At 41.1% G+C, this 25901-nt stretch overlaps 1 protein-coding gene across 5 annotated transcripts in view; it reads right to left on the bottom strand.

The window, feature by feature from the left end:
* HMGA2 (high mobility group AT-hook 2) overlaps positions 1 to 25901 on the bottom strand; it is a 145172-nt gene that overhangs the window by 102214 nt on the left and 17057 nt on the right. Inside the window, exons 4-5 of one of the 5 annotated variants that reach the window (XM_072843148.1) lie at positions 25053 to 25126; positions 18193 to 18208 (exon numbers count right to left, since the gene is read on the bottom strand). The exons of 1 other annotated variant lie outside the window; for it this stretch is intronic. In XM_072843148.1, coding sequence (XP_072699249.1) covers position 18208; positions 25053 to 25126 — 75 coding nt within the window. In that variant the 3' untranslated portion in view covers positions 18193 to 18207. Of the gene's footprint in view, positions 1 to 17923; positions 18209 to 23929; positions 23976 to 25052; positions 25127 to 25204; positions 25731 to 25901 lie in introns of those variants that run through there. 3 more of the 5 variants (XM_072843146.1, XM_072843145.1, XM_072843149.1) reach the window with 3 other exon arrangements.

Here is a 25901-nt window from a genome sequence, read left to right as displayed (position 1 = left end):
TAAGCCCTAAGAACAAATGAAAACGGCATTTAGGGGGGGAAAAAAAGAAGGAAATGAAGCCAGAACAAAGACGTCAGAAACATGATACTGCAAGATCAGGCACTTATCTGCACCGTAAGTGAAAAAAAAAAAAAAAACAAAAAAACACTTCAGATGCAAAGAACGTAGCCATTTAACTACTAGTTTCCTCCCGAGACTTTACTGTCACAAGAGATCCTTCCATTTCCAGTGGCGGTCAACAGGTTCTCCCCTTTCACCGAGGCCAGCTGCAGGAGCTTACTGGATACTCGTTCCTTCTGGGACGCAGAGATTGTTTTGTGAGCCACGGTGGAGGGAGAAGGAGCTTGAAAGGGAGAGGACATCAGAAGACAAAGGGACAGGTGGGCAGGCGCCTGTGACCTCCGTCTGCATTCTGCGCTGTGGCTGGTGGAGGAGTGGGAGTCATCGGTTTAGCAACATGGCGCCCAAGGCCTGTTGCGCAGGCCTTTGGCAAATATGGCTGCGGGGTGACAGGACTTCAGGGAGTGTGTCAGGCAGAGAAGCTCCATCCTCGCCCTCCGGCTGCCCTCAGTCTTGCTCAGGTAACATATTTTACGTGTCCGGATTCAGAGCTTTTCCTCACTTCCTTCAAAACCCCTCCCTGTGGGAGGCGGCCTTACGGTCCTGACCAATGGCTCCGGCCTCAACTCCGGGTGCCCCACCAGACTCATATCCTCCACTTTTACACAATCGGAACTTGGCAGAAGCGCTCCTTAGTGGGTTCCTGTGTGCTCAGTCCAACTGATTTGTCAGTATCATGAGGAGAGGGTTTGGGTTTTCTCTTTCCTTTGTGTCCTTTCACAGTAATTAGTTCTTTGCTTACACAGAATGCTCACTCACTCAGGCCGGGCCCGTCGGCCAATTCCGACGCCTCCTGCTCAGATGCCATTCCAACTGTGCGGGGTCCTGGCTCTCCCCAGCACAGATTAAGTTCCTGGGGGTTCCCCTTCTTGACAAGGTCTCCAGATTTTCATGCTGCCTTTGTGTCCAAAAGCAAAGCTCTTCTCAACAGAGCGAAAGTGAGAACAGAATTCAGTGCCTCAGTGGCCTAGACTTGTGCCCGTCACGGAAAATGGGGCAAGTGCCTGTGTCACACAGGCCATGCCATGAACTACGTTCAGGAGCACCAGGTAACAGGGGCAGGCCCTCCCCTCAGCGCGTCAGCGTTTTCAGTTATTACGTGAGACAGTAACTTAACCCACAACTAAGGAGTCTCGTGCACCTACTTCTACCTCTTTCCTCAGAAATTCTCTGCTTTCTCCTCTACTCTGTTCTTCTGCAGCATTTAGAAACCAGAAAACTGGAACTGATTTCTCCTCCTCCATCCCTCCCCTCCTCCGCCCTCCATTTCTACAGAGAAAGCAGCAGCAGAAGGAACAACTGGACTCAGATGGGTCAAGAGGGCACAAGGCCAAGCAGTGTTGATACACGTTGGCTACGTCTCAGCTAAGTGATTTTTCTCCCCTGAGTTAGCACTACTAAAAAGGACGACTACTTTCATTAATGGCTGCTTTCTTAACTAAGAATAAAAGGTGGGCTAAGGTGGGCTAAGGTGGGAGAGGTAATATTCATTTCCCCTTGAGGCCTACACGTAGTCACACAGGTATCACAAGAAGAGATATAATGAACGCTCTTGCCTTTTAGTTGCCTCTCCTGATACTTGGAACACATCCTTGGCTGTTCTGCTTTGTCAGGTTTTTCAGAACCCAGGGGATAAAAATAAAGTCGAATACTCCCTTCGCCTCTCCTAACCCCCTCCTCCCATCTGCTCTTGATGCTGGCCAACAGATCTACCAGCTGCAAGGCTGGCTCCTTCTTGTCATTCCCGACTGTAAATTCAACTCTTCCATGACGCCTACCCAAACAGTCCGATCGAAGGCAGCCTCCCCCGTTCCAAGACTCTCCATTACGTTAGCTTGGTTCGCTTTTACTCATGACTGTTAACCACTGTTGGAAATCGCCACCTTTACCTTTGAGTCACTAGATGATTGTTCACAATACCTCTCTAGAATGTACGATCCGTGAGAGCAGGGGCTTTGAACTGCTTACCAGTGTATCTCAGTACCTAGCACAGTGCCCACCCACCCAGCAGTAGTACAGACGAGATGCACATCAGCGAGTGAGTGACGACACAAGTCTCCTCGGGGGCAAGTCTCAGTTTCCATTCTTTCTCCTACATTTATAAACTGTTTTCCTCTCCAACAGAAGGGGCTATCCAGGCCTATCCTCCTTGGACACAGAGGAATTGTATAGTTGGTGTGATCCCTGGAGTTCACGAGTTTTGATCCTGCATCATTTCAGCCAGTAATGAAAGCTTCCATATTAGTGACAAATAGACAAGGACACAGAGACTAAGAACGAATGTCTTCCCATCTTGGTAACAGAGAAATGGAAAAAAAAATCCCCCTCTAGCACATGCCAAATGTAGTTCCATTCAAATTTGAAAACTCAGAAAAAAAAAATTTTAAAAATTCTGAAAGAAATTGAAAACTCTAGAAAGCCTGAGGACTAATTCAAGTTTAAATTTAATATAATAATAATTATCTTAAAGCAACAGCTGTAATATTTTTAGGGCATATAGATTTAAATATTAGAGAGTGCTCTCATATCCACCTGTAAAACCTATAATATAAAAAGTTCACCTTTGTGAAATCAAACAAAAATACACTAATGTGCAAAAGAGCAGATGTGAATAAAAATGGGTCATGATATTTCTAGTTGCAATTAACTAAACCACGAAATACAGGCCACTGACAATTTTAGTCTGGTGTTCAAGCGACCATTGCACGCGCACACTAAAAGAAAATCTGCTATGTTTGTCTAAGGTAAACACTATAGAATCATTTGTAGTGTATCCTCTAGAAAGAAAGAGGATATGTTTAATAGTACCATATTAATGTTACTGTCATTAATTTAGATAATTTTTCCAGCATGCTAAATAGTTCCTTGTGTTAAAAAAAACTATGAACACTAGCAGCAAATCCAGCAATCTCTCCCAGAGGTAAGGTTAATGGGTGCCACCTATAAAACGGCCAACAATGGAGCCAATAACATAATAGAAGATTTCAAAGAGGTGCAAGAAAAATGCTATTATTTTCTTAGTAATCATAATTCTGCTTCTGAATATGTAATTTTGCCTTTAGAACACTCCTCAATTAAATTAGCAGGTGAGTTAAAAATTATCATCGTGGCTGCTAGGTGGCATTCTTCAAACCTCTTAAAATCCCTTGCTCGAGTTTGCTTTTCTGAAAAGCACTTACCCACCTATCCGGGGTGTTATATGAATTAGGATTCCTGGAGCCCACGGGGTCTAAGCAATGGCCAGCAGATTGGAAGCTAATAAGCACAATGGAAATGGGCCCTACTTAGTTACTATGGATACCGCAGATATAAAGGATTCCTATTTATGGTACTCATCAGCAACTACTAACGCAAAATCCCACATGCCGCTTGGACCTAAATATGGTCATAAATGTTTACTGCACATACATAATATTCATACAACTGTTCTAAGGCTGCAGAGCCACAACACAGGAAACAATATGTTCTTGCCTTCAGTGTATTTGCGTATCCCATTTTCCATCTGGAGAAGTTAAAGTTTTGTTTTGCGATTAGCTTTACAGAATAGAGGTTGGGTTTTTTTGTTTTTGTTTTTTTGGTTTTTTTTTCCTTGGGTTATTAAAACTGCTTGGCCAAAAGCGGGTGCAAACACAAACCCTGTGCAGAGTCACTGGCTTACCCAGAAACACCGGCCCCTTCAAAAAGGGTCAAGTACTGCTTGATGTGGAGGTTGCGACTACTGTAGCCTAACAATAGAGTCCTCTAGCAGGTAGGTCAGAGACACAGCTGGCCACAGAGCCTGGCTGGTCCTGACTCTTACCATCCTATTTGGGTGAAAACGTTCTAGACCTTTCCTGGTTAAAGAATCCCAAATTACAACTCAATTTCTCATCATCTGATCCATGCGAAGGATATCATCTTGCTTTATTTTTTGTCTCTGAAACCTAATAATCCTCGAAGGTAAGGCTGTCTGCACAAACACACTGGGGTCATTTCACTCTTCTGTACGGATGTGGACTTCACACCTCAGAAAGGAAGGTGCAGTCATTGGCTGGCACCAGGCACCACCATTGGCTTGCACTTGTGCCCTCTTTGGCTAAACGGTTTCGGGAAACCCACAGAAAGACTTCATTTCTGTAAAGCTAATTGGACAACAAAAACCTTAACTTTCCAGATGGAAGAGGATGTGTCACAGACGGGAGTTCATGATCTGACCCCCAAAGGATTCTCTTTGGTTTCATTCCCCTGCTTTCTCTGAGTTGCTGAAAGCATTGCCAGGATTTGGGGTTGACAGATGTCCACAGTGTGCCTCCATGGTGAGCTTAGTCCCGTGAGCCAACAGAGGAACAAGGAACATGCCAATTCTCATGAGCTGAGCATGGATGAAGAGAGGCAAGGAATCACACCGGGTTCTGAGTCTACTGGGACGCCCGCAGAAGCATGCAGTGAGGACCACTGGTCCACATGCCATCGCTGTTAGCTGACAACCTATTTTATCTCCTTTGTGTGCAGTGGTCCCCAGATTCCCTTCCTTCTCTGCTTTCTGCATCACTTTTCTTTTTCCACATTCTCTCGAGATCATTATTCACGGCCAAGGCTTCAATTACTACCACCAGTGGCCCCGTATCTTTATCTGCAGCTCAGCTCCCCCTCCCAAGCTTCACACATACACAATAAAGAACGTGAGTGCTTCATCTCCACTTGGAACTCTAAACCTATTCTTCTCCTTCCTGGGGTTTTCCCTTAGGTGGGGGACCAGCAGGGTGGGGGGCATACTTATAGCCCCTGACACTTCCCACGTTTTAAATGTCTGGAGTACAAGAGACTAACAACTGGTTTCCATTTTGTACAACCAAGCAGATGAATTGCTCTAAGACAGTATTTTAAATATACTTTCAGAGACACTGAGCTCTTCCTCAAATCCTGTTTAATTAAAAAACGTAAAAGTGCTTAAAATATTTAAGCCTGTTGGTTGTCGCGGAGGGAAGCAGGGAGAGAAGTAGGTAGAGAAAGAGCCATTTTTCTGCTGTTGGAGGTTGTGTGGTGTGTGTGTGTTTTGGTAAATCTGTTGCAGGATTCTGAGAAAAAAAGTAAACATATCCAATGCTTATTCTTTTGTTTTCAGCCTTTAAATGTTAAAGTCACACTGTGGAGTGAGGCACATGTTCGTGCATAAATCAATTTTTGCAAACACATATGGTGCTATATTAAGTTTTAAAGTGTAGTCTATTTAGAAAACAGCTGCAATATTCCTTTACCGAATTTCTGTTAAGAGTTTATCATTTTGTTCACCACAGACATACATGATATTGAAATTAAACATATAAAGTAAATTAAACATATAAAGTCGTTAACAATTTAAGAGAAGTTGACCTAACCTGAAAAGAGATGAAGCCACCAATACAATATCTAGAAAAAGAAAACCAGTTTCTTTTCTGAACTCAGTCTTCCACAGTGACTCACGTAAATTAAAAGAAGATTAAAAAATGAAAAACACATTCATGTAACAGTTTTGCCCCCCAAGAAACTCTGTTTTGTCCATTTTAATTAGCAAGCGCTGCTTCCCGAAGTGATCTTTAAAAAAAAATCAATCACAGACATGTATTTTGGTTTTTTATTTGGAGGAAATTTCTCCAAAATAGGCACAACCCTTTCCAATTGTGGAAAGAACGTGCCACCATGTTGTCAACACCAGCCTGGCAGCTTCATCTTAGACTGTGTCCCTGAAGTAATCCTTTCTTAAGATTTTTTTATTTTTCTATTTTTAAGTAACCTGTACACCCAACATGGGGCTCGAACTTACAACCCCGAGATCAAGAGTAGCACATTCTACCGACTGAACCAGCCAGGGCCCCCATGTCCCTGAAATAATCCTAGCAAGACTTTCTACATTTGGTGTCTTTGAAGGTATTTTTCCAACATCTACTTCTAAGTGTACTTTCTTTTTTTGTAATCTCATTGAACACAGTAGCAGTGCTAATGTCACTTATATTTATGTCTCTAAGTATTGGATCCAAGAGATTAGCAGCCACAGTAACTCTTCAGGGTACAGTAATTAATGACATAATACTGTGCAAATTTTTTTTTTTTTTTTTTTTTTGGCCTGCAATTACGTAGTTTTAAGAAATCATCTTGCGGGAATGACCTATGTAGCCTAACCATATGCTTTTTTCCCTTCATTCAACAAACATGTATTAAGCAACTACTGTATACCACTATCCTCAATTTTGAAGGAAATGCAAAACACATAGGTATCTCTTCTCAAGGAGCTTACAAAACTGGTAAACAAAGATACAAAGTGTTCAGAAATTACCAGGACAAGAGAAAATGGATGATGCTGCGAGCAAGGCACTAATAATACGTGTTCATGTTCCAGGGGTGAGCCAGCCTGCATCTGACTCAGGGAGTTGGGAGCTACTACGTAAAAAGAGCTGGTGTCAAAACCAGACTTGGAAGGTCAAAGAAGATGTTACGTAGTTGAAAGTGGGAGAAAGAAACTGTAGGGAAAAGCGAAGGTATGAAAATGTCCTGTTGATGGGGTGGGAAGTTTACTTGCTTGGCTATATGTGTGTGAAGAAAATGGTAAACAGAGAGCTAACTAGTCCTATCTATGTGACCCGGAAAATTTGTAATTTACTCAGTCACTAATTGAGGAGGCACTGGCAGTTTATGAACAGAGGAATGACCAGAGAGAGAAATGACCTGAAAGAATAATCTAGAAGTGGCCAAAGAACACAAACGTAACAAGATTAGGGGAAGTACAAGGTGTGTGTGTGAGACCACAAGGCTGAGTGTAAGTAGGGTAATCACAGAATTTGCCCTCCCCAAATAAGGCACTCTGGGGAGTGAAAGAGGGTGCTACTGGTAGTTACACTGGAGCACAGGCATACGCTGGGACTGTCCTCAAAAAACATGACATCTGATCATCTTCATCATGGGGCACTAGTGTGACATTTTGAGAGGTAATCGGTTTATACTATATGAAGCACCTTATTTAAAAATGGTTTGAAAGTTAACCCCTTTAGAAATAAAATCACGTATTTTTTCATAACACCTCCCATCTCAAAACCATTAAAAAAATCCCACATAGGACTTGCTCAGGGCTATTGCTGAACCACAAATTGCTCACTGGCACACAGAAAACTCAGGGTCCTTCTATTCTATAAGCTCTTTGAGGACAAGCAATATGTTTTCTTCATCTCGCAACTTGCTCCAGGTCCAAGCACAGCCTTCCGTATAAGAGCTAGTTGATTTTTGCCATGTTGTATTAGGCGAGAGACCAAAGGCAGCATATGGAAACTTCTGAGTTGAAAGCCATTAAGGTCTCCTCCAGGGGCAAGTGGCAATTAGAATGGAATCACACAAGGTACTTAACAGTAAAAAGGACAGAGAGGAGGGAAGGCAGGGACACAATGGATTCAAAGATGACTGTGCTACCCAGGACAGTAGCCACTAGCCACACTTGGCTATTTAAGCTCAAATTCATTAAGGTGAAATAAAGCCAAATATTCAGCTCCTCAAACACCCTAGCCACCCTTCAAGTATTCAAGTAAACACATGGGGCTGGTGGCTACCATATTGGGTGGCACAAATCCAGAACATTTCCATCGTCTCAGAAAGTTCTTTTTGACAGTTGCTCTAGAAGAACTAGAAGAATCCTGGCCCCTTCAACAGCAGAGAAAGAAAGCTGACAGGTAGGTAGGTCTGAGAGGCAAAGGCACATCTAAGCTCTTCGTGGATGTCAAAAGCCGAGGAGAGGGAAAGGCCGAGGCAGGCTGGGGGACACCTGAAGACCTCAGACAAAGCAGGAAAGTCTGACTGCAAACACATTCGCACAAGTGAACACCTGCTTGAGGCTCTAAGTGAATCTGATGAAGGAGGAGAGAAGTGAGACAAGAACATGAGGCTGGAAAAGTAAGACTTCTTAGCTTGACTCCTATTTCTTTAGGTACAGATCTGTATTCTATAATTTTTTAAAACATTTTATTTATTTATTCATGAGAGACAGAAAGAGAGAGAGGCAGAGACACAGGCAGAGGGAGAAGCAGACTCTTCGCAGGGAGCCCGATGTGGGACTTGATCCCAGGACCCCAGGGTCACGACCTGAGCCGAAGGCAGATGCTTAACCACTGAGCCTCCCAGGCGTCCTGTGTCCTATAATTTTTCAAACCCTCCACCAACTATGGCCTATATCTGAACGCTGGTAAGCATGGGGTCACTAACTGGTATTATAGATAAAAAGGGCCCACGGGCATCATGCCTGGGTGATACAGTCTACATTTCTCCCCACGGTCAAGGATGGCAATATTACAGGATTGTCAAGATTTCCCTTTTGTGACTTTTAAGACTGTTTCTACATAATTTGTGTTAATAATTTAGATAAAAACGATAGAAAGGAGGCACTTGGGTGGCTCAGCGGTTGAGCACCTGCCTTCAGCTCAGGGCATGATCCCCAGGTCCAGGGATCAAGTCCCACGTCGGGCTCCCTGCAGGGAGCCTGCTTCTCCCCCTCTGCCTGTGTCTCTGCCTCTCTCTGTGTGTCTCTCATAAATAAATAAATAAAATCTTAAAAAAAAACTACAAAACACAATAGAACAGGCTAGGTGATTAATATTGGAAGCAGAAATGCAAAAGGACTATTCTCTTAAAAATCACAAAGGAACATGATGGGCAACGTTTTGACACTTTGGCTTCATGTATGGGACTTTTGTGCGCATGCGTGTTTTGTGTCAAAGGGTTCCCCATTATTGCAATATTTAATATATATAAAACACACCCTACTGAAATGTTGAGTAACTAAGCTGTGTATTGCTCTTTCATGGATTTAATGTGTAAAAGTGTAAATGTAAGGCTGCCTGTTATGTAAGTGACAGAGAAAAATCAAAGAAGCACAGCAAAATTATGAGAGGGTTAAAAACAATATTCTTGCGGCACTTTATCCTAACAGAAGAGTTATTATCACAAAAATGGGAAATAAACTTTTTTCACTTCAGAATACACATGAAACCTGAATATCATTTGAAGTTGATAACAGAAACTGGTGTTTCCAACTATGTCATTGAGTACAACGCTTTTAAGCCTTGGGCCAACGTAGGAATTACTGAATCAAATTTTTGTTTTTTTGAGTGGTAAAGGTCAAGAACTGTAGTCAGTCATAAAACATATGGAATACTGAGGGATGATTCAAACAATCTGACTTACTATTGTATGTATACACATTCATTTTTTTGAATTAGTACATACCATTGGAAACTGCATCAACCCATAAAAATAACTCATACGCCTATTATGTTTTTCCATTTTAGGCTTGTAATAGCAATAACGATCTTAGCAAAAGACATTTCCTTGGAATTAATGGCTGGCTGGGAGGCAGAGCCAAGGGCCACTGGTTCCTCCCAGCTGGTCATTAATCCTCAGGAAATGCCTGCACCTCCATCATTATTGCTAAAGCACCATTACAGAAAATTCTCACAGTTCCAATATATGGAAATTTGAGGCTATTTTGCAAGCCCACAGTATTCATGTTAGTTAATAGGCCACCACTGAGCACAGAGGACGTAATTATCAAAACGACAGAAGGGAAAATATTGTTCTCCTAGGTCTGTAAGATTATAGGAAATGGGGACTAGCCTTATGGGAAGAAGTATATTTGAAGCTAAAAGACATTAATTTAAAAGGATATTTGGAATCACGTACATAAAAGTTAATAAAAGACACGACATCCATTCCCATTACTTGGGTAAAAAATATTTTTTTTTAAAAAAGGTACAAATTAAGGTTATATGGACATTTATTTCCTCCCAAGCTGATCAAAGAGAATGAGGTCAAGAAGCCCATTTCTAAAAGCAAATAATTATATTCGACTAGTGAAGTGTAGGTAAATGCATGCAGTTGAGGATAGGATTTCTTTCTAAGTTTCAACTTGAAAACTGTACACATACCATTAAATATTACACAGCAAACATTTGTTCTAGACTCTATTACCACAATAGTTTTTTAAAATTTTTTTTTATCTTGGCTAGAGGCTTAAGCACATGCAAACAAGCATCTAATAACCGATGATCAAAATGATAAATATAGCATTGTGTGTTCTGTGATCTAGTTTTCAATTCTAAACAAAACAAAACAAAACCAAAAAAACAAAACAAAACAAAACCCAAAAAACAAACCCTACAGATGTACTGGCTTCCAGTCTGAGATGAAAATGAAAATTAGGTGTTTTCAGGTCTATTCATTCCCTCCTTTAAATAAACAGAGCCTCACAAATGGTTTCAAAGTAGGGAATTAATCCAAAAATCACACCCAAAACAGTCTATAAATCTTTTCAATGTGTTATTGTAACAAACTACAAATGTTGGATATGATGCTTTTACAAGTAATGAAATTCACTGTGGGTTCTCATTGTGTGTTACGAATACCTGCCTGGTTCTAAAAATGATTTGAGAATTAAGGGCCTCCTCCCCGCTCCCGCCCCCAAATGCTGAAGTCCTAACCCCTGTGTATCTATGAATGTGGCCTTATTTGGAAATAGGGTCTCTGCAGCTACAACTGAGTTAAGATGAGGTCGTTCGGGTAGGCCCTCATCCATTATGACTGGAGTCCTTTTTACAGAAGAGGAGACATCCAGACACACAGGAAGAGTATCATCTGATGACAGAGGGAGAGATTAGAGTGATGCAAGCCAAGAAACATCAAGAACTACTAGCAGCCCCAGAAGCCAAGGAAGAGGGATGGAACAGATTCTCCTCGAGCCTTCAGAGAGAGCACGTCCCTGCCAACACCTTGATTTCAGACTTCTGGTTTCCAGAACCGTTAGAGGATAAATTTCTGTCGGGTTAAGGCACCCAAGTTTATGGTACTTGGTTACAGCAGCCCCAGGAAGCAATTCCAGCTTCTGAAGGAAGAGGTTCATTAGAAGAACTGTCAACATCACAAATGAAAAGCCAAGAAAGACTGGTAGGGTGACAGGGAAACTGCTCCCGAGAGTGGAAAAGCCATGTACTAGGAGTCAGGAAACCTGGGTCTTGTAGCTGATGAGGTTGTGTGACCTTGAACTGGACACCTAAGTGTTCTCGACTTTCATTTTGTCACCTGCAGAATATGAGGGAATTCAACTGCATAATCTCCCATCTGGGTCTAGGGTTACTGTTGGGCACAGAAAGCCCCAAATAGGCCAACATTTTCAGACCTACAAAAAAATCACTATTTTGGCCGAGCTTGGACAAGGCATCAGTGGAAGACGACAGGACAGGCTTTCATTTGCCACGTCCACGGCCACACTGGCAGCTTGACCACATTTATTTGGATCAAGTAAGGCCCAAGGGAAGTTTGCCATAGAACTCAGAGCCGCCTGTCCTGATATTCTTCTACAATTTTTTTAATATATAGTTTTTCTGAGCTTCCCGGATTCTCAAAATGTCTCCAGCTGATTTAAAAGTAATTTTACGAGGAATCCCTGTGTGGCTCACTGGTTTAGCGCCTGCCTTCAGCCCAAGGCAGTGATCCTGGAGTCCTGGGATCGAGTCCTGCATCGGGCTCCCTCCCAGAGGGTGCCTGTTCCTCCCTCTGCCTGTGTCTCTGCCTCTCTCTCTGTGTTTCTCATGAATAAATAAAATCTTAAAAAAATAAAAGTAATTTCAGTTTAAATAATTGTTACCATCAGAAATAAAGAGTGTTACTTGTGAATCATGACGTTTTGAAGTGCCAATAGGGGATGTCTTAGTCCAAAGAGGAAAAGAAGTGCTTTAAATGCCAAAGCAGAGTTGGGATTTAGGATTCAACAGAACAGTGATAACAAATATGTGATACCTGTTCTCCAGAAGGATCCAGGGCGATCAGATTTACAGCTTGTTGCTCATTGGGTATTATGCTCAAACATCATCATCATCACCACCATCATCATCATCCTCAGAACGTGACCATCTAATCAAACACTCAGATTCCAGGAGTGACTAGTAGAACGCAGTGGACCTTTGTCATTCTCAAATTTTAATATTTATAGCTTGAACTATTTGTAAATCCAGTGTTTCTCAGACTGGAGTACATGACTGAGATATTCGGCTGGTGAGGCAGCTTAGCCATCTGCCAGTGTTTGCACCTCAGCACAACTTTGCTCTGTGTGTGTGTGTGTGTGTGTGTGTGTGTCAGTGGCAATTTTTATTTTTTATTTTTAAGTTGGGGAACCTAATGGTATTGCGGCATTCTCAAATGTGGATATTCCTATAGGTCTCAGGATAACAGGATTCTACTGCAGTTCGTTCTAGAGACTGGGCCAGAGAGCCAAAGCACAATTAACAGGACATTTCCCCAATGAAGATCTGTTCTCATGGACAAAGTCTGTGTGAAATGGATTTCTAGAGGGAGAAAAGTATTTATCCACAACTTCAGGACTCTGGAGACATGTTTCAATATATCCCAGGAGGACAAACAGGTACTCAGATCAGCCTGTTGTTGTATGTGGCCTCAGGAAAAGCAGGTGTGTTACCCTACGAGGCCAACTCTTTGCTTCCTGGCCTCTGAAATTGGCAGACCTCTTCACATAGTACAAAAGCATAAGTTACTCCAGGCAAATAGTTAGCTGTGTGCCAAGCCCACCTATGATTTTGGCTGGGCCAGCAGTCCTTTCTAATGAGGGAATGTGAAAGAGTAACTACATAGCCACAGACAGGAACCAGGGGCCAGATTTCCACTCTCCACCTTCCTACAGCCACAAAAAGGTTGTGCGTGCTTAGAAGAGAAGATGCGTAATGTCTGTCATCACAGGATGTGTCGAACGCTCTCAAGTAACCTACAGTCTTAGAAGAGAACACGTCTGGTGGTCATACGGGAATCCACACGGGGGTAAAACTGTATAGAACTTAATACACACACACACACACACACACACACACACGAGTACACACAAACAGAGGAATACGGGAGGATGAGAGGTGGACTGTGTTCATGTAATATCCTAGTTGAGACTCTAGATTTTCTACTACAGCTTTACAAAATACCACCACTGAGGGGAAATTGGGCAAAGCATAAGAGGGACTGTTCTGTATAACTTCTTACCATATAAATTCCTGCAAAGGAATTTATAATTATAGGAATTGGAAAGAAAGATGAGGCTGTATTTGCTGGAGTTGGGAGTAAAGAAGAGAGGAAGAAAGTAAGGGAGTCGAATTTTTCTCTCTACCAGGGAAAGGGCAAGAAACAAACGTTTTTATTTAAAAAAAAATATGGCTGTGGAAGGTTATCAAAAGGTTCTTTTCTAGTTTGATGTTTTCCCTATCTAGGAATTTGGAAACAATGTGGAAGGCCTTCCTTCTGATCTTTTTTCACGGGGGAAGAAGGGAGGTCAATAAAGTCCAAACAATGTTGGGAGAACGCAAAGTATCTCTAACACATGTACCCCCATCGACTGTTTTTCATACTGAACACTTTCGAACGTCACAATATTACACACAGTTTACCAATTTTGCATGAAGTTAAAAGTCATTAACCCCGTAAGAGATTTTATTATGATTCATGAGCATGGGAAGCCTAGCCGCAAACCAGCGTAATCATCTTTTGTAGATTAACTGGAGTCTGGAACTGCATTCCCACACATCTGCCTCAGCTCTCACTATGGATTTTAATTGGGGAACCTAATGCCATGGTGGTGTTCTCAAATTTGGATATTCCTATTTGAGGTCCAGAGAGAGACAGGAAAAGCAACTAAATTTATTGAGCACTCACTATGTGCCAAGCACTGTGTATTGAGCTGCCTAGACCAGGAAGGGTGGGACCCGTGTGTGGTGAGGGTACAGGCTCATGCCCCAGACATGACATCACACTACCACTCTGCCCACTCAGAATCACTGACTTAGGAGGCCAAAAACGATTACATGATTCAGTGGCTAAGGTCACAGACAGCCATGGAGGAAAGGGCCCTAGGAAAGCAGCATCTACAAATCCCAAATGGACAGCTGGATCACTGTGGCTAATTTTACTGGAATATAGAAACACGTAACATAATCAACAGGAATGGTTCACCAAAATCCATTCTCTACCACCCAAACTTGAGTTCTTTCATCCCCGTAATTAAACATAAAACCAAGCCAAACTGACGCCACAAAACTAAAATCAGTATGATACAAATATGGAGGAAAGCTTCTTCTATAAATGCTAACTGGATATTCAATAGATTGGTTTTTTTTAAGAAAACAACACATAAATATTCATTTAAATATTACTATGTCCACTCTACTTTCTTTCCTCTCAATTTTAACACTCTTGGACGGTCCTCATGGCTTGTGCCCTCACAGCTGAGGTGCTTGGCGTTCCTAATGGTTTCTTCCAACACCACATCCTCAACTCCCCACGGGTCAGTCTACCAGATAACCTCCCTCCTTAGATTGGATCGCTGCAGAAATGGATTGTCCTCTACGGCCCAGGCTCACTGTAAGCTCCAAGGTCACTTCCACCGTGAGCAATCCTCCAGGTCCCAAAGTTCCCTTCTCACTCAAGTAGGTTTTGAAGCATGCCGTTCTTCTGTTTGGAACTTGGCAGTGACATGGGTCTATAATCCTCTCCTTTAATGTCCATCACTTAAGACATCTTTCCTGTGCATCTCCTCCGGGGATGCTTCACCCCTTTATTTACACTTTGATCACCCGACCCCCTCTTCACCTTACCCAACACTGCTCATTGGCTCACCCTCTCTGCACACAAGTTTAATTGTTTACTGTCTGAACTGCTTTAACTTGTGTCATTATACAGCTGAAGGTTGCCCGCTTTAGCCTTCCCACCGTAAGAGCAGATGAAAATGGAAATAAAAAAAGAGCAAATGCCTCCTAATTGCTATGTAGAACAAGGGTGAGGCTAAAGATGGTGGCCTAAGTTTTAAAAGTTCTATGAACAACAAACAATTTCATTCACCCTATTATGAAGTATTACATTTAACTGCTGATTATATGTACTGCTATCACCTTATGACTGCATGGTGCTTTGTGACTCATAAACTACTTCCTTACGTTATTCTAACTGAAACCCAGAGAAGAAGCCACAGGACATCTGATACTTGTCATTTCCATCTTACATATGAGCAAACAGGCTCACGGGTGTTAAGTGACTTATCCAAGGACATACAGTTACAAATTCATTAACTCAGAAAACAGGTCAGCTGGACCTTCCATTGCAAACCTAGCGTTCCATCTACGATACCATCTGAAGTTTTGTATAGAACCAAGATTACTAGATTAGAAAAGCAGGAAAAAGTCGGAAATACCTGGGAATGTTACCATGGGGAAAAGAAAAAGCTGACTCCATGAATTCTCGCAGATTTTGACACTAATGATACAAGATACCGTATTTTGAGCATTTACTAGGAACTGGGCACTTTAGCTAAAACTGCAAGGGAAAGATTATCAGCTGTGTTTCACCAAAGAAGACTCTGAGACTCAGAGAGGCAATGATGGCTTAAGGCTGGTTACCAGACTCAAACCCAGATCTGCTCGGACCCAAAGTGTGTATGCTTTACACCGCCCCAAGTAAGAAGAATTATTCTGAAGAGGGACATACCAGATGTTTTCTGTCACCACACAACACACGAGAAGGACTGAAGACTTCAGCCATGAAAGTGAAGAAGGAGACAGTCACAGGAGACATAAGCACAAAAAATCTAAGAGAAGCAAAGAAGGAAAAGAAGCAGGCAGTGAGCCTGCCCCTGAACAGGAGAGCACCGAAGCTGCACCTGCCTATGGCCTGTTGTGTATGTTAGGGCCAGAAACGTACCATAAATCTTATTATTTTTCTGGATAATTTTTAAGAAATTTACTTTTAATCTTGTTCTGTTAGTGTGAAAAGTTAACTTTTTTCTCAAAATAAAAGTGTGAATTTTTCATGTTAAGTTAAAAATCTTTGTCTTGTAATATTTAAAAAGTAAAGACAGGGGTGCCTGAGTGGCTCAGTGCTTGAGCGTCTGTCTGCCTTTGGCTCAGAGCATGATCCCAGGATCCAGGATCAAGTCCCACATCAGGTTCCTTGCAAGGAGGCTGCTTCTCCCTCTGCCTATGTCTCTGCCTCTCTCTCCGTGTGTCTTTCATGAATAAATAAATAAAATCTTAAAAAATAATAATAAATAAATAAACCTAAACTTTAAAAAAAAAGACAGCAATGACTTTATATCCAAAAATATATATATATGTATAAGGAGATATATGTTGAATATAAGACCCTCCTGTGACAGGCAGGGTGTTTAAATTTGCACACCAAAAAAAAAAATAAATAAATAAATAAATAAATAAATAAATAAATTTGCACACCACTACCAAGGGTACTCATGACATCTTTCTAGACACCTTTTCCTCATACATAAAGAGAGTTTCTACCAAAGATAGTTTTGAGATTGAGAGTAAATAAATACAAACATTTTCTCTGTCTCAAAAATTCTAGAGAAAGATAAAACCACAAAATAGGACACCTAAATTTTCGAAGTTGCGTTTGCCTCAAGGGGAGAGAACATCAGCTTCTCAACCTGGGGCACTGAAGTTTTATTGTAACATAATTACTTAAAATAATAGAAAATATCAATAATGGATACATATCACGTCATAACAATCCTGGGCAGAAAACTCCTTTTGAGCCAAAGGAAAAAAAAATCAGTGGCAAGAGAATTCTTCATACTTGTGATTACATATGGCCAAAGTTTCTCAAACTACATAATCTAGGTACATTGGACATCCTATTAATCCCATAATGTACATACTGAACATAAAAGCTCACTGGCTTCATCATAGCAGGAAACAACGTGATACTTACTGTAAGGGCATGAATCAGTTCTCTGTGAATACTTAGGAACCCCTAAGAGGTTTCGACAATGCAAGTTAGATAATAGAGCAGTTTTGTTCCCATAGGTGTTAACAACTGAAAAGAGTCCTAGTTGATATGAAGTGAGATTGGTGACTTAAAGGCAAAGCAGATTAAGACTGTGTATTAGACCAAGTCACCGTTTTATTGTTTAGAAAATTAAAGATTTTTTTTTGAAAATTAAAGATTTTATAAAGAAGATGTGGTTTATGTATACAATGGAATATTCCTCAGCCATTAGAAATAACAAATACCCACCATTTGCTTCAACGTGGATGGAACTGGAGGGGATTATGCTGAGTGAAGTAAGTCAATCGGAGAAGGACAAACATTATATGTTCTCATTCATTTGGGGAATATAAATAATAGTGAAAGGGAATAGAAGGGAAGGGAGAAGAAATGGGTGGGAAATATCAGAAAGGGAGACAGACCATAAAGACTCCTAACTCTGGGAAATGAACTAGGGGTGGTGGAAGGGGAGGAGGGCGGGGGGTGGGGATGAATGGGTGACGGGCACTGAGGGGGGCACTTGACGGGATGAGCACTGGGTGTTATTCTGTATGTTGGTAAATTGAAAACCAATAAAAAATAAATTTATTAAAAAAAAAGAAAAAATTAAAGATTTTTAAACGGCTTTTGTGTAGCTCATCAAGGTAAAGGTAAAGCAACACACAAAATCCTAAGCCTGACTGGTTCGTGGATAAATTTTAATGTCCACAAAAAAGTCAGCTACCCCTGGAAGAAGAGCATTACTTACAAAACAAAACAGAACAAAAACAAACAAACAAAAAACACCACAAGATGCACCACTGCCGTGGTTTGGTAGCCTGGAGACGAGCATGCTGTATATGGCAAATCCAAACAGAACGTCATTAAACTCTATCCCATTGCTATGCAAGGAATTCAAAGGGGGCGTTTTAGGGCTGGGAACGAGTTCACTTTCACCCAACACATAAAGGAAATATATGGTCCAAAGATAAGAAAGGGGGATAAAGGATAAAACGTCAAACTTTATTTACTCCTGAGCAAGAAATTTGAAATGGACTAAGAGCACAGGAGAATGAAAATGTTCCAGGATGGGCAGTATGATGGCACATGGCCCATCCAATTCTTGCCGACCAAGTCCTAAGGAGCACACGAAGGCCAGCCTCGGGAGCAGGGGCCAGGGGCTGGGGAGGAGCACAGAGATGGTCACACGCACCCCCTCCACGCCATCAACTGACAGCCAGGCTTCATCCATTTCCATTAGGGACGTTAAAGGACACTGAGGTTGGGCCATCTACAAGAATAAAGGCAAGAAAGAAAATGTAGGCCCTGAGATCCTGTAAGAAGGGAATTATCCTGTAGGATCAGCTTCTGACACCCACCGGTACACGTCTCCTCGGACATCAGCATCACTTGGAACAGTGAATAAAATAAAAGACTGCAAGGCAAAGGGTACTTTAGAGAACACGATCCACTAACATCTTAGGATTCCCTGTTCCTCCGCACAGGTTCCGTAATAGGGTGCTCCCTCAAGATTGGAAATATTTGGATTATCTGGAAACTTGGCAGGCCTGCACTTCCTTTATTGGTAATGTTAATGCTTCAACTTCTAAGTTATGCGACATTGCTACCTTTATTATTCCGACTGTGGGGTCCTTACCCCTAGTGATGTGAAACCCAGGGTATTAGATCCCCCGCAACCCTACCCACCAATGAATCCTTAGCTGTAAACCCCTCAGCTTTCTGTGGGGTGCTTCAAAACGCCCCTTCAGAATGCCCCCTGGAAAGAAGTGCTTCAAAATGCCTCCAAAAGAAGTCAAAGAAACAAACAGTTATTAACTGATTTTCCTCTTTTGCTTACTTTCACGTCAACACTAAAAGGAGCAAAGGACATGGGACACAGGAGGTTAAAGTTAAGTTTATGTAGAAAAAAAAAATTTGAAGCCACCTGAGAAAATTATTCTGTGAGGTTTTGCCAACAAAGCTTTCTTCTGTTTTTCTTTCTTTCTCTCTTTTTTTCTTTCTTCTGTTTTTCTGATGAGCCAAAGCTGGGACAGAAATTCTTTGAGGTACGGGACTAGAGTCTATTTTGGAAAGTCGAATGCTATTTCCAGGAATGAGGAAATGGAAAGATTAATATAGGGCAAGGCATTCAACGTCTGTATCGGCCTGGGTGATAGAGACTCACGGTTCACTTCTTCAGTGGGAAAGCATAACCTGGAATTTGAAATTAGTACAAACACTGCCTTGACACCTCTGGTTTGTACTGTTAACCCCTTTGTAGCTTCTTTGAAAATATGAATCGTCAGATTAAAAAAGACAAAGATTGCAATTCAAATCCACATTCATACTGGAAAATAAACATTCAAAACCCGTGGTTTATACGCAGTAAAGAAATACCATCATCCCATTCAGTCGACATTTATGATGAAGTCTTGCTATGGGCCTGACACGGTACTAACACCAACAACTGTGAGCTACTGAATGCCTACCACATGGTGAACAAAGGTTTTTGATGGCTTCTCATTGAATTCTTACAAAATACTCCTGTGAAGTGAAAACTACAACTGCCCTCTGTTTTACACACAAGAAACTGGTGACAGTGGGTCACCTGCCTTGATAAAGCTGCTACCTGAATGCAGGCAGTCTGAGCTTTTAATCACTCCGCTGAATTCCCTCCTAGGTCCCAGGTGCTAAGGGTAAAAGGATAAATATGATATGCTTTCCACTTTCAAGAGCTCGTTTTTAAATACAGAGAGTAGCAAGATCCAGAAATATTAAAATATACAATTAATCGCTTTGACACCAAGTGATTTGAAAGTTGCTTGATACACGTAAATCATCAGCACAAAGAGTAAAAATTAGAGCAATGTATGTTGACGTGGTGGCCCAATAGAATTATCCTGATCTTTCTGGTTCCTTCTCCTCTCCTTCTTGGGGACATGGAATCAGAAATCTGATTTCTGACAATTTAGTACCTATCTTTTTAAACCTATACTAACCAGATAAAATAGGACCCACTATTTTGAGAGATCAAATATGTGTTCATTCGATATTAGCTTGGATAGCTCCTGTGCTGATAATGAGAGAATGTCACCCCGGGCCCACTGGTACCATTAATTCAGCGATGATATGTAAAGATATCTTCAAATAATGACATAGAGTGACATTAGGATTTGGAAAGCAACACAATCTCTTCTATGGAAGGACTGTTAGATCCTGAAGAGCTCCAAATACTTGAAAACGGGAATTTAATTTAGCCTCACAGCATCCAAAGCACAGAGTAGGAATCGAAAGGGCTGGCATTGGGTTTTCCTCTTTGGTTCCCCAGACTGTAAGTAGCAGCAGCTCCCATCTATATTGTTGGTCTTGACAACCCCAGGACCTACCACAGGGCTTGATCCATGACACTGTCAGAAGATTTTAGGAAAATATTTAGATAAATGGAAAATTAAAGAATCAAAGCATCTTGCCATTGGAGCCTTGGGATTTAAGTGGTTTGGTCAAGTAAGAGAGAAGTAACCGAACAAGTTAAGTGAACAAAACAGTGTCCAAAACAGTGTCTCACTCTTGATTTTTGGCTCATGATCACTCGATTTTTGGTCATAATCTCAGGGTGGTGAGATCAGGCTCTGAGCTGAGTGTGGAACCTGCTTATGACTCTGTCTCCCTCTCCTTCTGCCCCTCCTGCCCACTCATGCAGGCATGCACACATTCTCTCTCTCTCTTTCTCAAAAACAAAACCAAAAACAGAGGGTCCAAGCAATTTCTTGCATGTCTGTGTTGTTCATCTTACATGCTTAGCCTCCTGGAGGACACTATGTTCAAGGAGACACTCAAAGTGCATTTTCTGGGTTAATGCATTGGAACCACAGCACAGAGTAATGACAGGCTGCTCTTGGCCATAGGGCGCGGGTTAGCTATATGATCTTCTCACATACAGGCAGGACTCTTTGAGCATCGTAGAGCAATCTCCCTCTCCCTGAATGTTAGAACCCTCATTCCACCACCTTAGTCTAATATAAGAGTAGATTTAATGCAATTCTTCTGAATCCGAACAGGGGGCAAAGGCCTGATTTGCAGCCACTCACTGATACTGAGGAAATATTTAAGAAGAGACTTTGGCTTCCCACAACATCCTAAAAAAAGATATCATGCTTCCAAAATCACATTTATTACGAGAATAAATAATGAGTGCAAAGCAAATTTCAGTGTCGTGACTACGTTGGATTACCCCTGAGGATGGAGTTTGGGTAGCCTGGATCTATCAAATCGACAGATAATCTGAAAACCTTATGGCTGCCATTACTCCCTGCCTCTTTCCCCACCAAGTCTTTTACTGGCGCTGACCCCCTTTCTGGCCCTGCCCCCCCATCTGGTGGAGGTGCTAATGAGTAGTGAAATGAGTAGTGAAATGGCAGGGCAGGCAGCAGGGGGTGCAAGAAAAACAAAGCAAAGGAGACAGGAGGCTGGATCATCTACAAACTCAATAATCAGTCCCTCGGTAACAGAGTTGGCTGCTGCAATAAGGTTCTTGTGTTTTACAACCCTAAATGCTAGAAAGCCATTAGTTACAGATAGAATGTTCCTGTCATGCACTTAAACAGGAGAAAAAGCAGGGGTAAACCAAGCAACCTGCCCAAAGGTATTCAGCTCATCAAAACACAGAAGTCCTTATTTCAGTCCAAAGTAGAGACAGTAGGCTTGATTAAATCCCATCAAATTGAAATTCTGCCCAAAGTGATTAAATAGTTGTGTCAAATATTAAGAGTTTAGACTAAGGAAGCCCTGGATTAAAAAAAAAAATCTTGAAGGCAGATACCACCGTTAAAAACAGAATAAACATGTTTTCTTGAAGTGTTGACTAGTTTCACCCATGCTGACTAGTAAAAAAATGTATGCACACATGCACACACACAGAGACATATATAACATATTGATTTTATTTATATACATCGTGAGAATTTCTAATATTTTAGAAATATATACTGCCATCCATAAGCACTCAATTTGGGGGAGGCATAAGTAAATATGCATATATGGTGGTATGGATAAAGTCTTAAATACCCCCCCCTTTTTTAAATAAGATTTTATTTATTTATTCAGGAGAGACACAGAGAGGCAGAGACATAGGCAGAGGGAGAAGCAAGGCTCTCTGCGGAGACCCCGATGCAGGACTCGATCCCATTAAATACCTTTACTGTCGTATAATTTCATATTCTGTGAATTCCATAACACCTGACACTTGCTTAGAGTGGAATTGGGATAACTGTCTTAGACAGGATTTTATTGAGCTGATTATTTTGTGTAGAGAAACAGGACATTTATCTGAACTATCTCCTGTCTTTAATTTGTCCCTCAATCACAAGTGGGACAAAAATATGTTCTTCCTTGATTATGTTTGATAAGACCACATGGTTTTTGTGGACCTGTGGTGGCATCACCTGAGCGGTAGACCTGGGGGCCAATGACTGTCTGGTCCTGAACAGTCAGGATCTGATGGAGGAGGCTGGCCTTGCCCAACTGCCAACTGAACCGCAGGACAAAAGAGGGCAGGTGATCGACTTCTTTTTTGAAAGACCTCATTTAACAGAATAATTAAGAATAGCATTTCAATACTCAAAAAAGGAGGTCCATTTTGAATCAAAGTATTAACGATCAAATCCAATTCTTGCCTTCAGAGCATGATTTATTTCTTAGTACTTTTATATTTAATCTTGCATTTTTTAAAGAGTCATTTTAGTAAATTTTGCAGTAAGCAATTAAAAGAGAAAACAAAGTTTAAGTCACTTTTCTCCCACAGAATTCTACTAGAGTTTTGCAAAATACTCCATTTTTATCAGAAAATATGGCAAAGGAGACCATTTCAGAAAACACGGCTTACCAATTTTAAATACATTACATGAATCGGAAGACACATTTTTAAATTACGGAGCACATATCAAAGAACCATGTGCTTGCAGGGGAACATCTCCACTTTTTAGTGCACGTTATTACTACAAGTTTCTAAGGGAAAATGGTTTTGCCTCCACACACTCCATTAGCAGTTCTTGATGTTATATCAAAGTCATTTCTTCCCCTCTGACTCCCATAAAAAGTTACAATTATCTGCAATATGCATTATTGGATATTTCTTTCTAAACATCAAAGTTCTACTTCAGTTTAAACAAAGCAAGTGTTAAATTACAAATGGCTAAAAGTTTAAAAAAAAAAGGAACAAACATCTGGAGGGGAAAAGTAATGGAAATGAAAACCTAATGTTTGAGCTTCAACATCAGATTTCCAGGTTCCTCAATGCATTAATGCTTGGGATCTTTAGAAGAAATCCAAAGAGTTTTAATCAGTCTAGTTTGTAATAGGTTTTATGCTGATTTAATTTCCTGTACTTGATCTTCATATCATCACTTAAGTTTCTAGATTTCTTCAAACTTGAAAAAACAAAAAGCCTTTGTTGCCTATCTAGAATGCTCACATGTCTGACCAACAGCTGAAATTACATCACTTTCCTGTGCATCACAAGCTCTTAAAAGACAACTGCCTCCTCAAAAGAGATGGAAATGCATATTTAAATTTTTTTTAAATCTGTGTACTGCACCCCTGCCCCCCCCCGCCCCCCTCCCCCCCGCCAAAAAAAAACAACCCAGCGGGGCTTCGTTAGTGACCAATCAGAAGTTAAGCTTCAGCAACTAGTCGTTGGTTCAGTTTCTAGGTCAATCTCAGTATCTCCAGAGGGTTTTTTTTTTTCTCTCTTTACAAACCATTAATTCATATTGGGGGTATACTTCCTTTCTTCTGTTGCCAATTTCTTTTCTCATAAAGATATTCTGAAAACAAAACCCCGACAAACATCTTTGTTCCCACTGCTTTATTCTTTATTATTATTATGTCTTTGCTTCTTTTCCTCCAGAAGCACTAGGTGCTTCCCTAAGTAACACCTGGATGGAGCCTTTCATCCTCCAGGTTCACATCTTCTGGAGCCTTCACTCCATTGTCTAGACCTTTTTCCAACTATTTTCCATCACTATGTCTGTTACGCGATGAGCTCCCTTCCTAGGCAAAAACTGAGAAAGGCAAATACTAAATGCCTTGTTTCAACTAGCAGGACTGAGTAATGGGATTCTATGGAGGTTCCAAGAAACCAACACATCTCTGTATGTGCATTTTGAGACACACACAAGGAATCATACTTTTCAAACTGATGGACAACGCGTGACACCAAATCTCTACAATTAGAAGAAAGGCTTATAAGCTGCTATAACTTAACTGAAAATAGATTTCAAATGTACCTTAGTATTATTTATCAGCAGTTCTTAAACTTGATGATATTGAGCACAAGTACATTAAAGACATGATACCACAAGGGTTCTTGGGCAGTTTGATGCATGACTGTCACCTCCCCCCATGTGTGTGACTACTGGGTAAGTAAGTAGGGTTTAGGCGGTCGGTAGTAACTACATGAAAATGTACAGTAGAATTCATCATAGTACCTAACATTTATTGAACGTTTGCACAGGCTGTGCCTTTTATTAAGCCCTTTGTATGCATGATTTTCTTTTTTTTAAGATTTTATTTATTTATTTAGGAGAGACACACACATAGGCAGAGGGATAAGCAGACTCCCCAGGGGAGCCCGATGCGGGACTCGATCCCAGGACCCAGGGATCACAACCTGAGCCGAAGGCTGAGCCACTCAGGCATCCCACATGCATGATACATCTCTGTATGAGAAATGTATGTCTCTAACAACTGTGAAAAATGTGCCTCTCTTACTATTTTTTTAGAGATGAGGAAACTGGAAATGTAATTGGCACAAGATTCCACAGTTATTCAAGCAATGGGCCAGAATTTGAACCCAAGTCATCTGAATCCAGATCTTGAGCTCCCACCTATAAAACTCTAAGGAGAAAGTTTAGGTCCCACTTCTTTCTCCTTCCTTTAACCTCTAGCCTCCTCCACCCAAAATATGTTTAAAAGGAGAATAAAGGAAACAACAGAAGTAAGTGCTTTTAATCAAAATCCAGTTAATATACTCACTGGATTAGCCGATGGTCCATTCCCTCACCAAAGCAAGACTGATGCAAGTTTCTCCCCCACATCTACATATGTACTTTTGGTTAATCAACTCTTGAGTAACCTACCAACTGCTGGTTCCAGTCACATCAGATGAGACAGTTACACAGTAGAGATTTTTTTCCAGGTCTGTTACATGACACTGTAAAATTTATAAGACATCTTTTTAAAAGTGAAAAGAACTTTAAAAACAAAACAGCTCAGAAGAATAAAGGGGGAGAAATTTGGCTTTTAGACCACATACCTAGTAAATCTAGTCAGTTCAAAAATATATCTCTAATACAAAGAAATCGGTGAACGACAATGTTGGAAAGAATTGAACTTACGATGAAGTACAAGCCCATTTCCTATGGAAAATGCAATAATTTATTTCCTTAGCACAGGCTTTCCAGCAAAGAATGCCACTGTACTGAATGCCTCGCTGTGACTGGCTGCAGACTTACCCAACAGAATATATACAAGCAAAGAGGAAACGCACTGTCTAGAAAAAATACACAATTTCCTTTTATTTCCTCTACTAGTAGAACAACTTTTCTTTGGGGACCAAATCAGGGAGTTGTAACATTCACTACACAATATTTTCCATTCTCACAGCCAGTAAAAATTAGAAATCACGATAGTCAATGAGGATGACCCAGTTAGTCCCAGAAAGCAAGTTTTTATGGTGGATGCCTCACACGGGATTCTTATTCAGCAAAATGATCCAATGCCTGGAATCCATATCTCCCTTAAACAAGCAAGAACCACTGGAAAAAACAAACAAACAACAACACATAGGTCCTTGGCTGAAACATGGGCTGTGTAAAGATGAGTGGTGGGAAATAAACCCATAAAGATAGGTGAGTGTGAACTGTGGGGACCTTAAAGAGCTAGGGCAGTGTGTAATTAATTCAGTGTTAGCTGTGCAGCCACAGAGA

The sequence above is a fragment of the Canis lupus genome, chromosome 11 (assembly GCF_048164855.1).
Source record: "Canis lupus baileyi chromosome 11, mCanLup2.hap1, whole genome shotgun sequence".
NCBI classification, from domain to species: Eukaryota; Metazoa; Chordata; class Mammalia; order Carnivora; family Canidae; genus Canis; species Canis lupus.
This window is presented reverse-complemented; position numbering and strand designations above follow the sequence as displayed.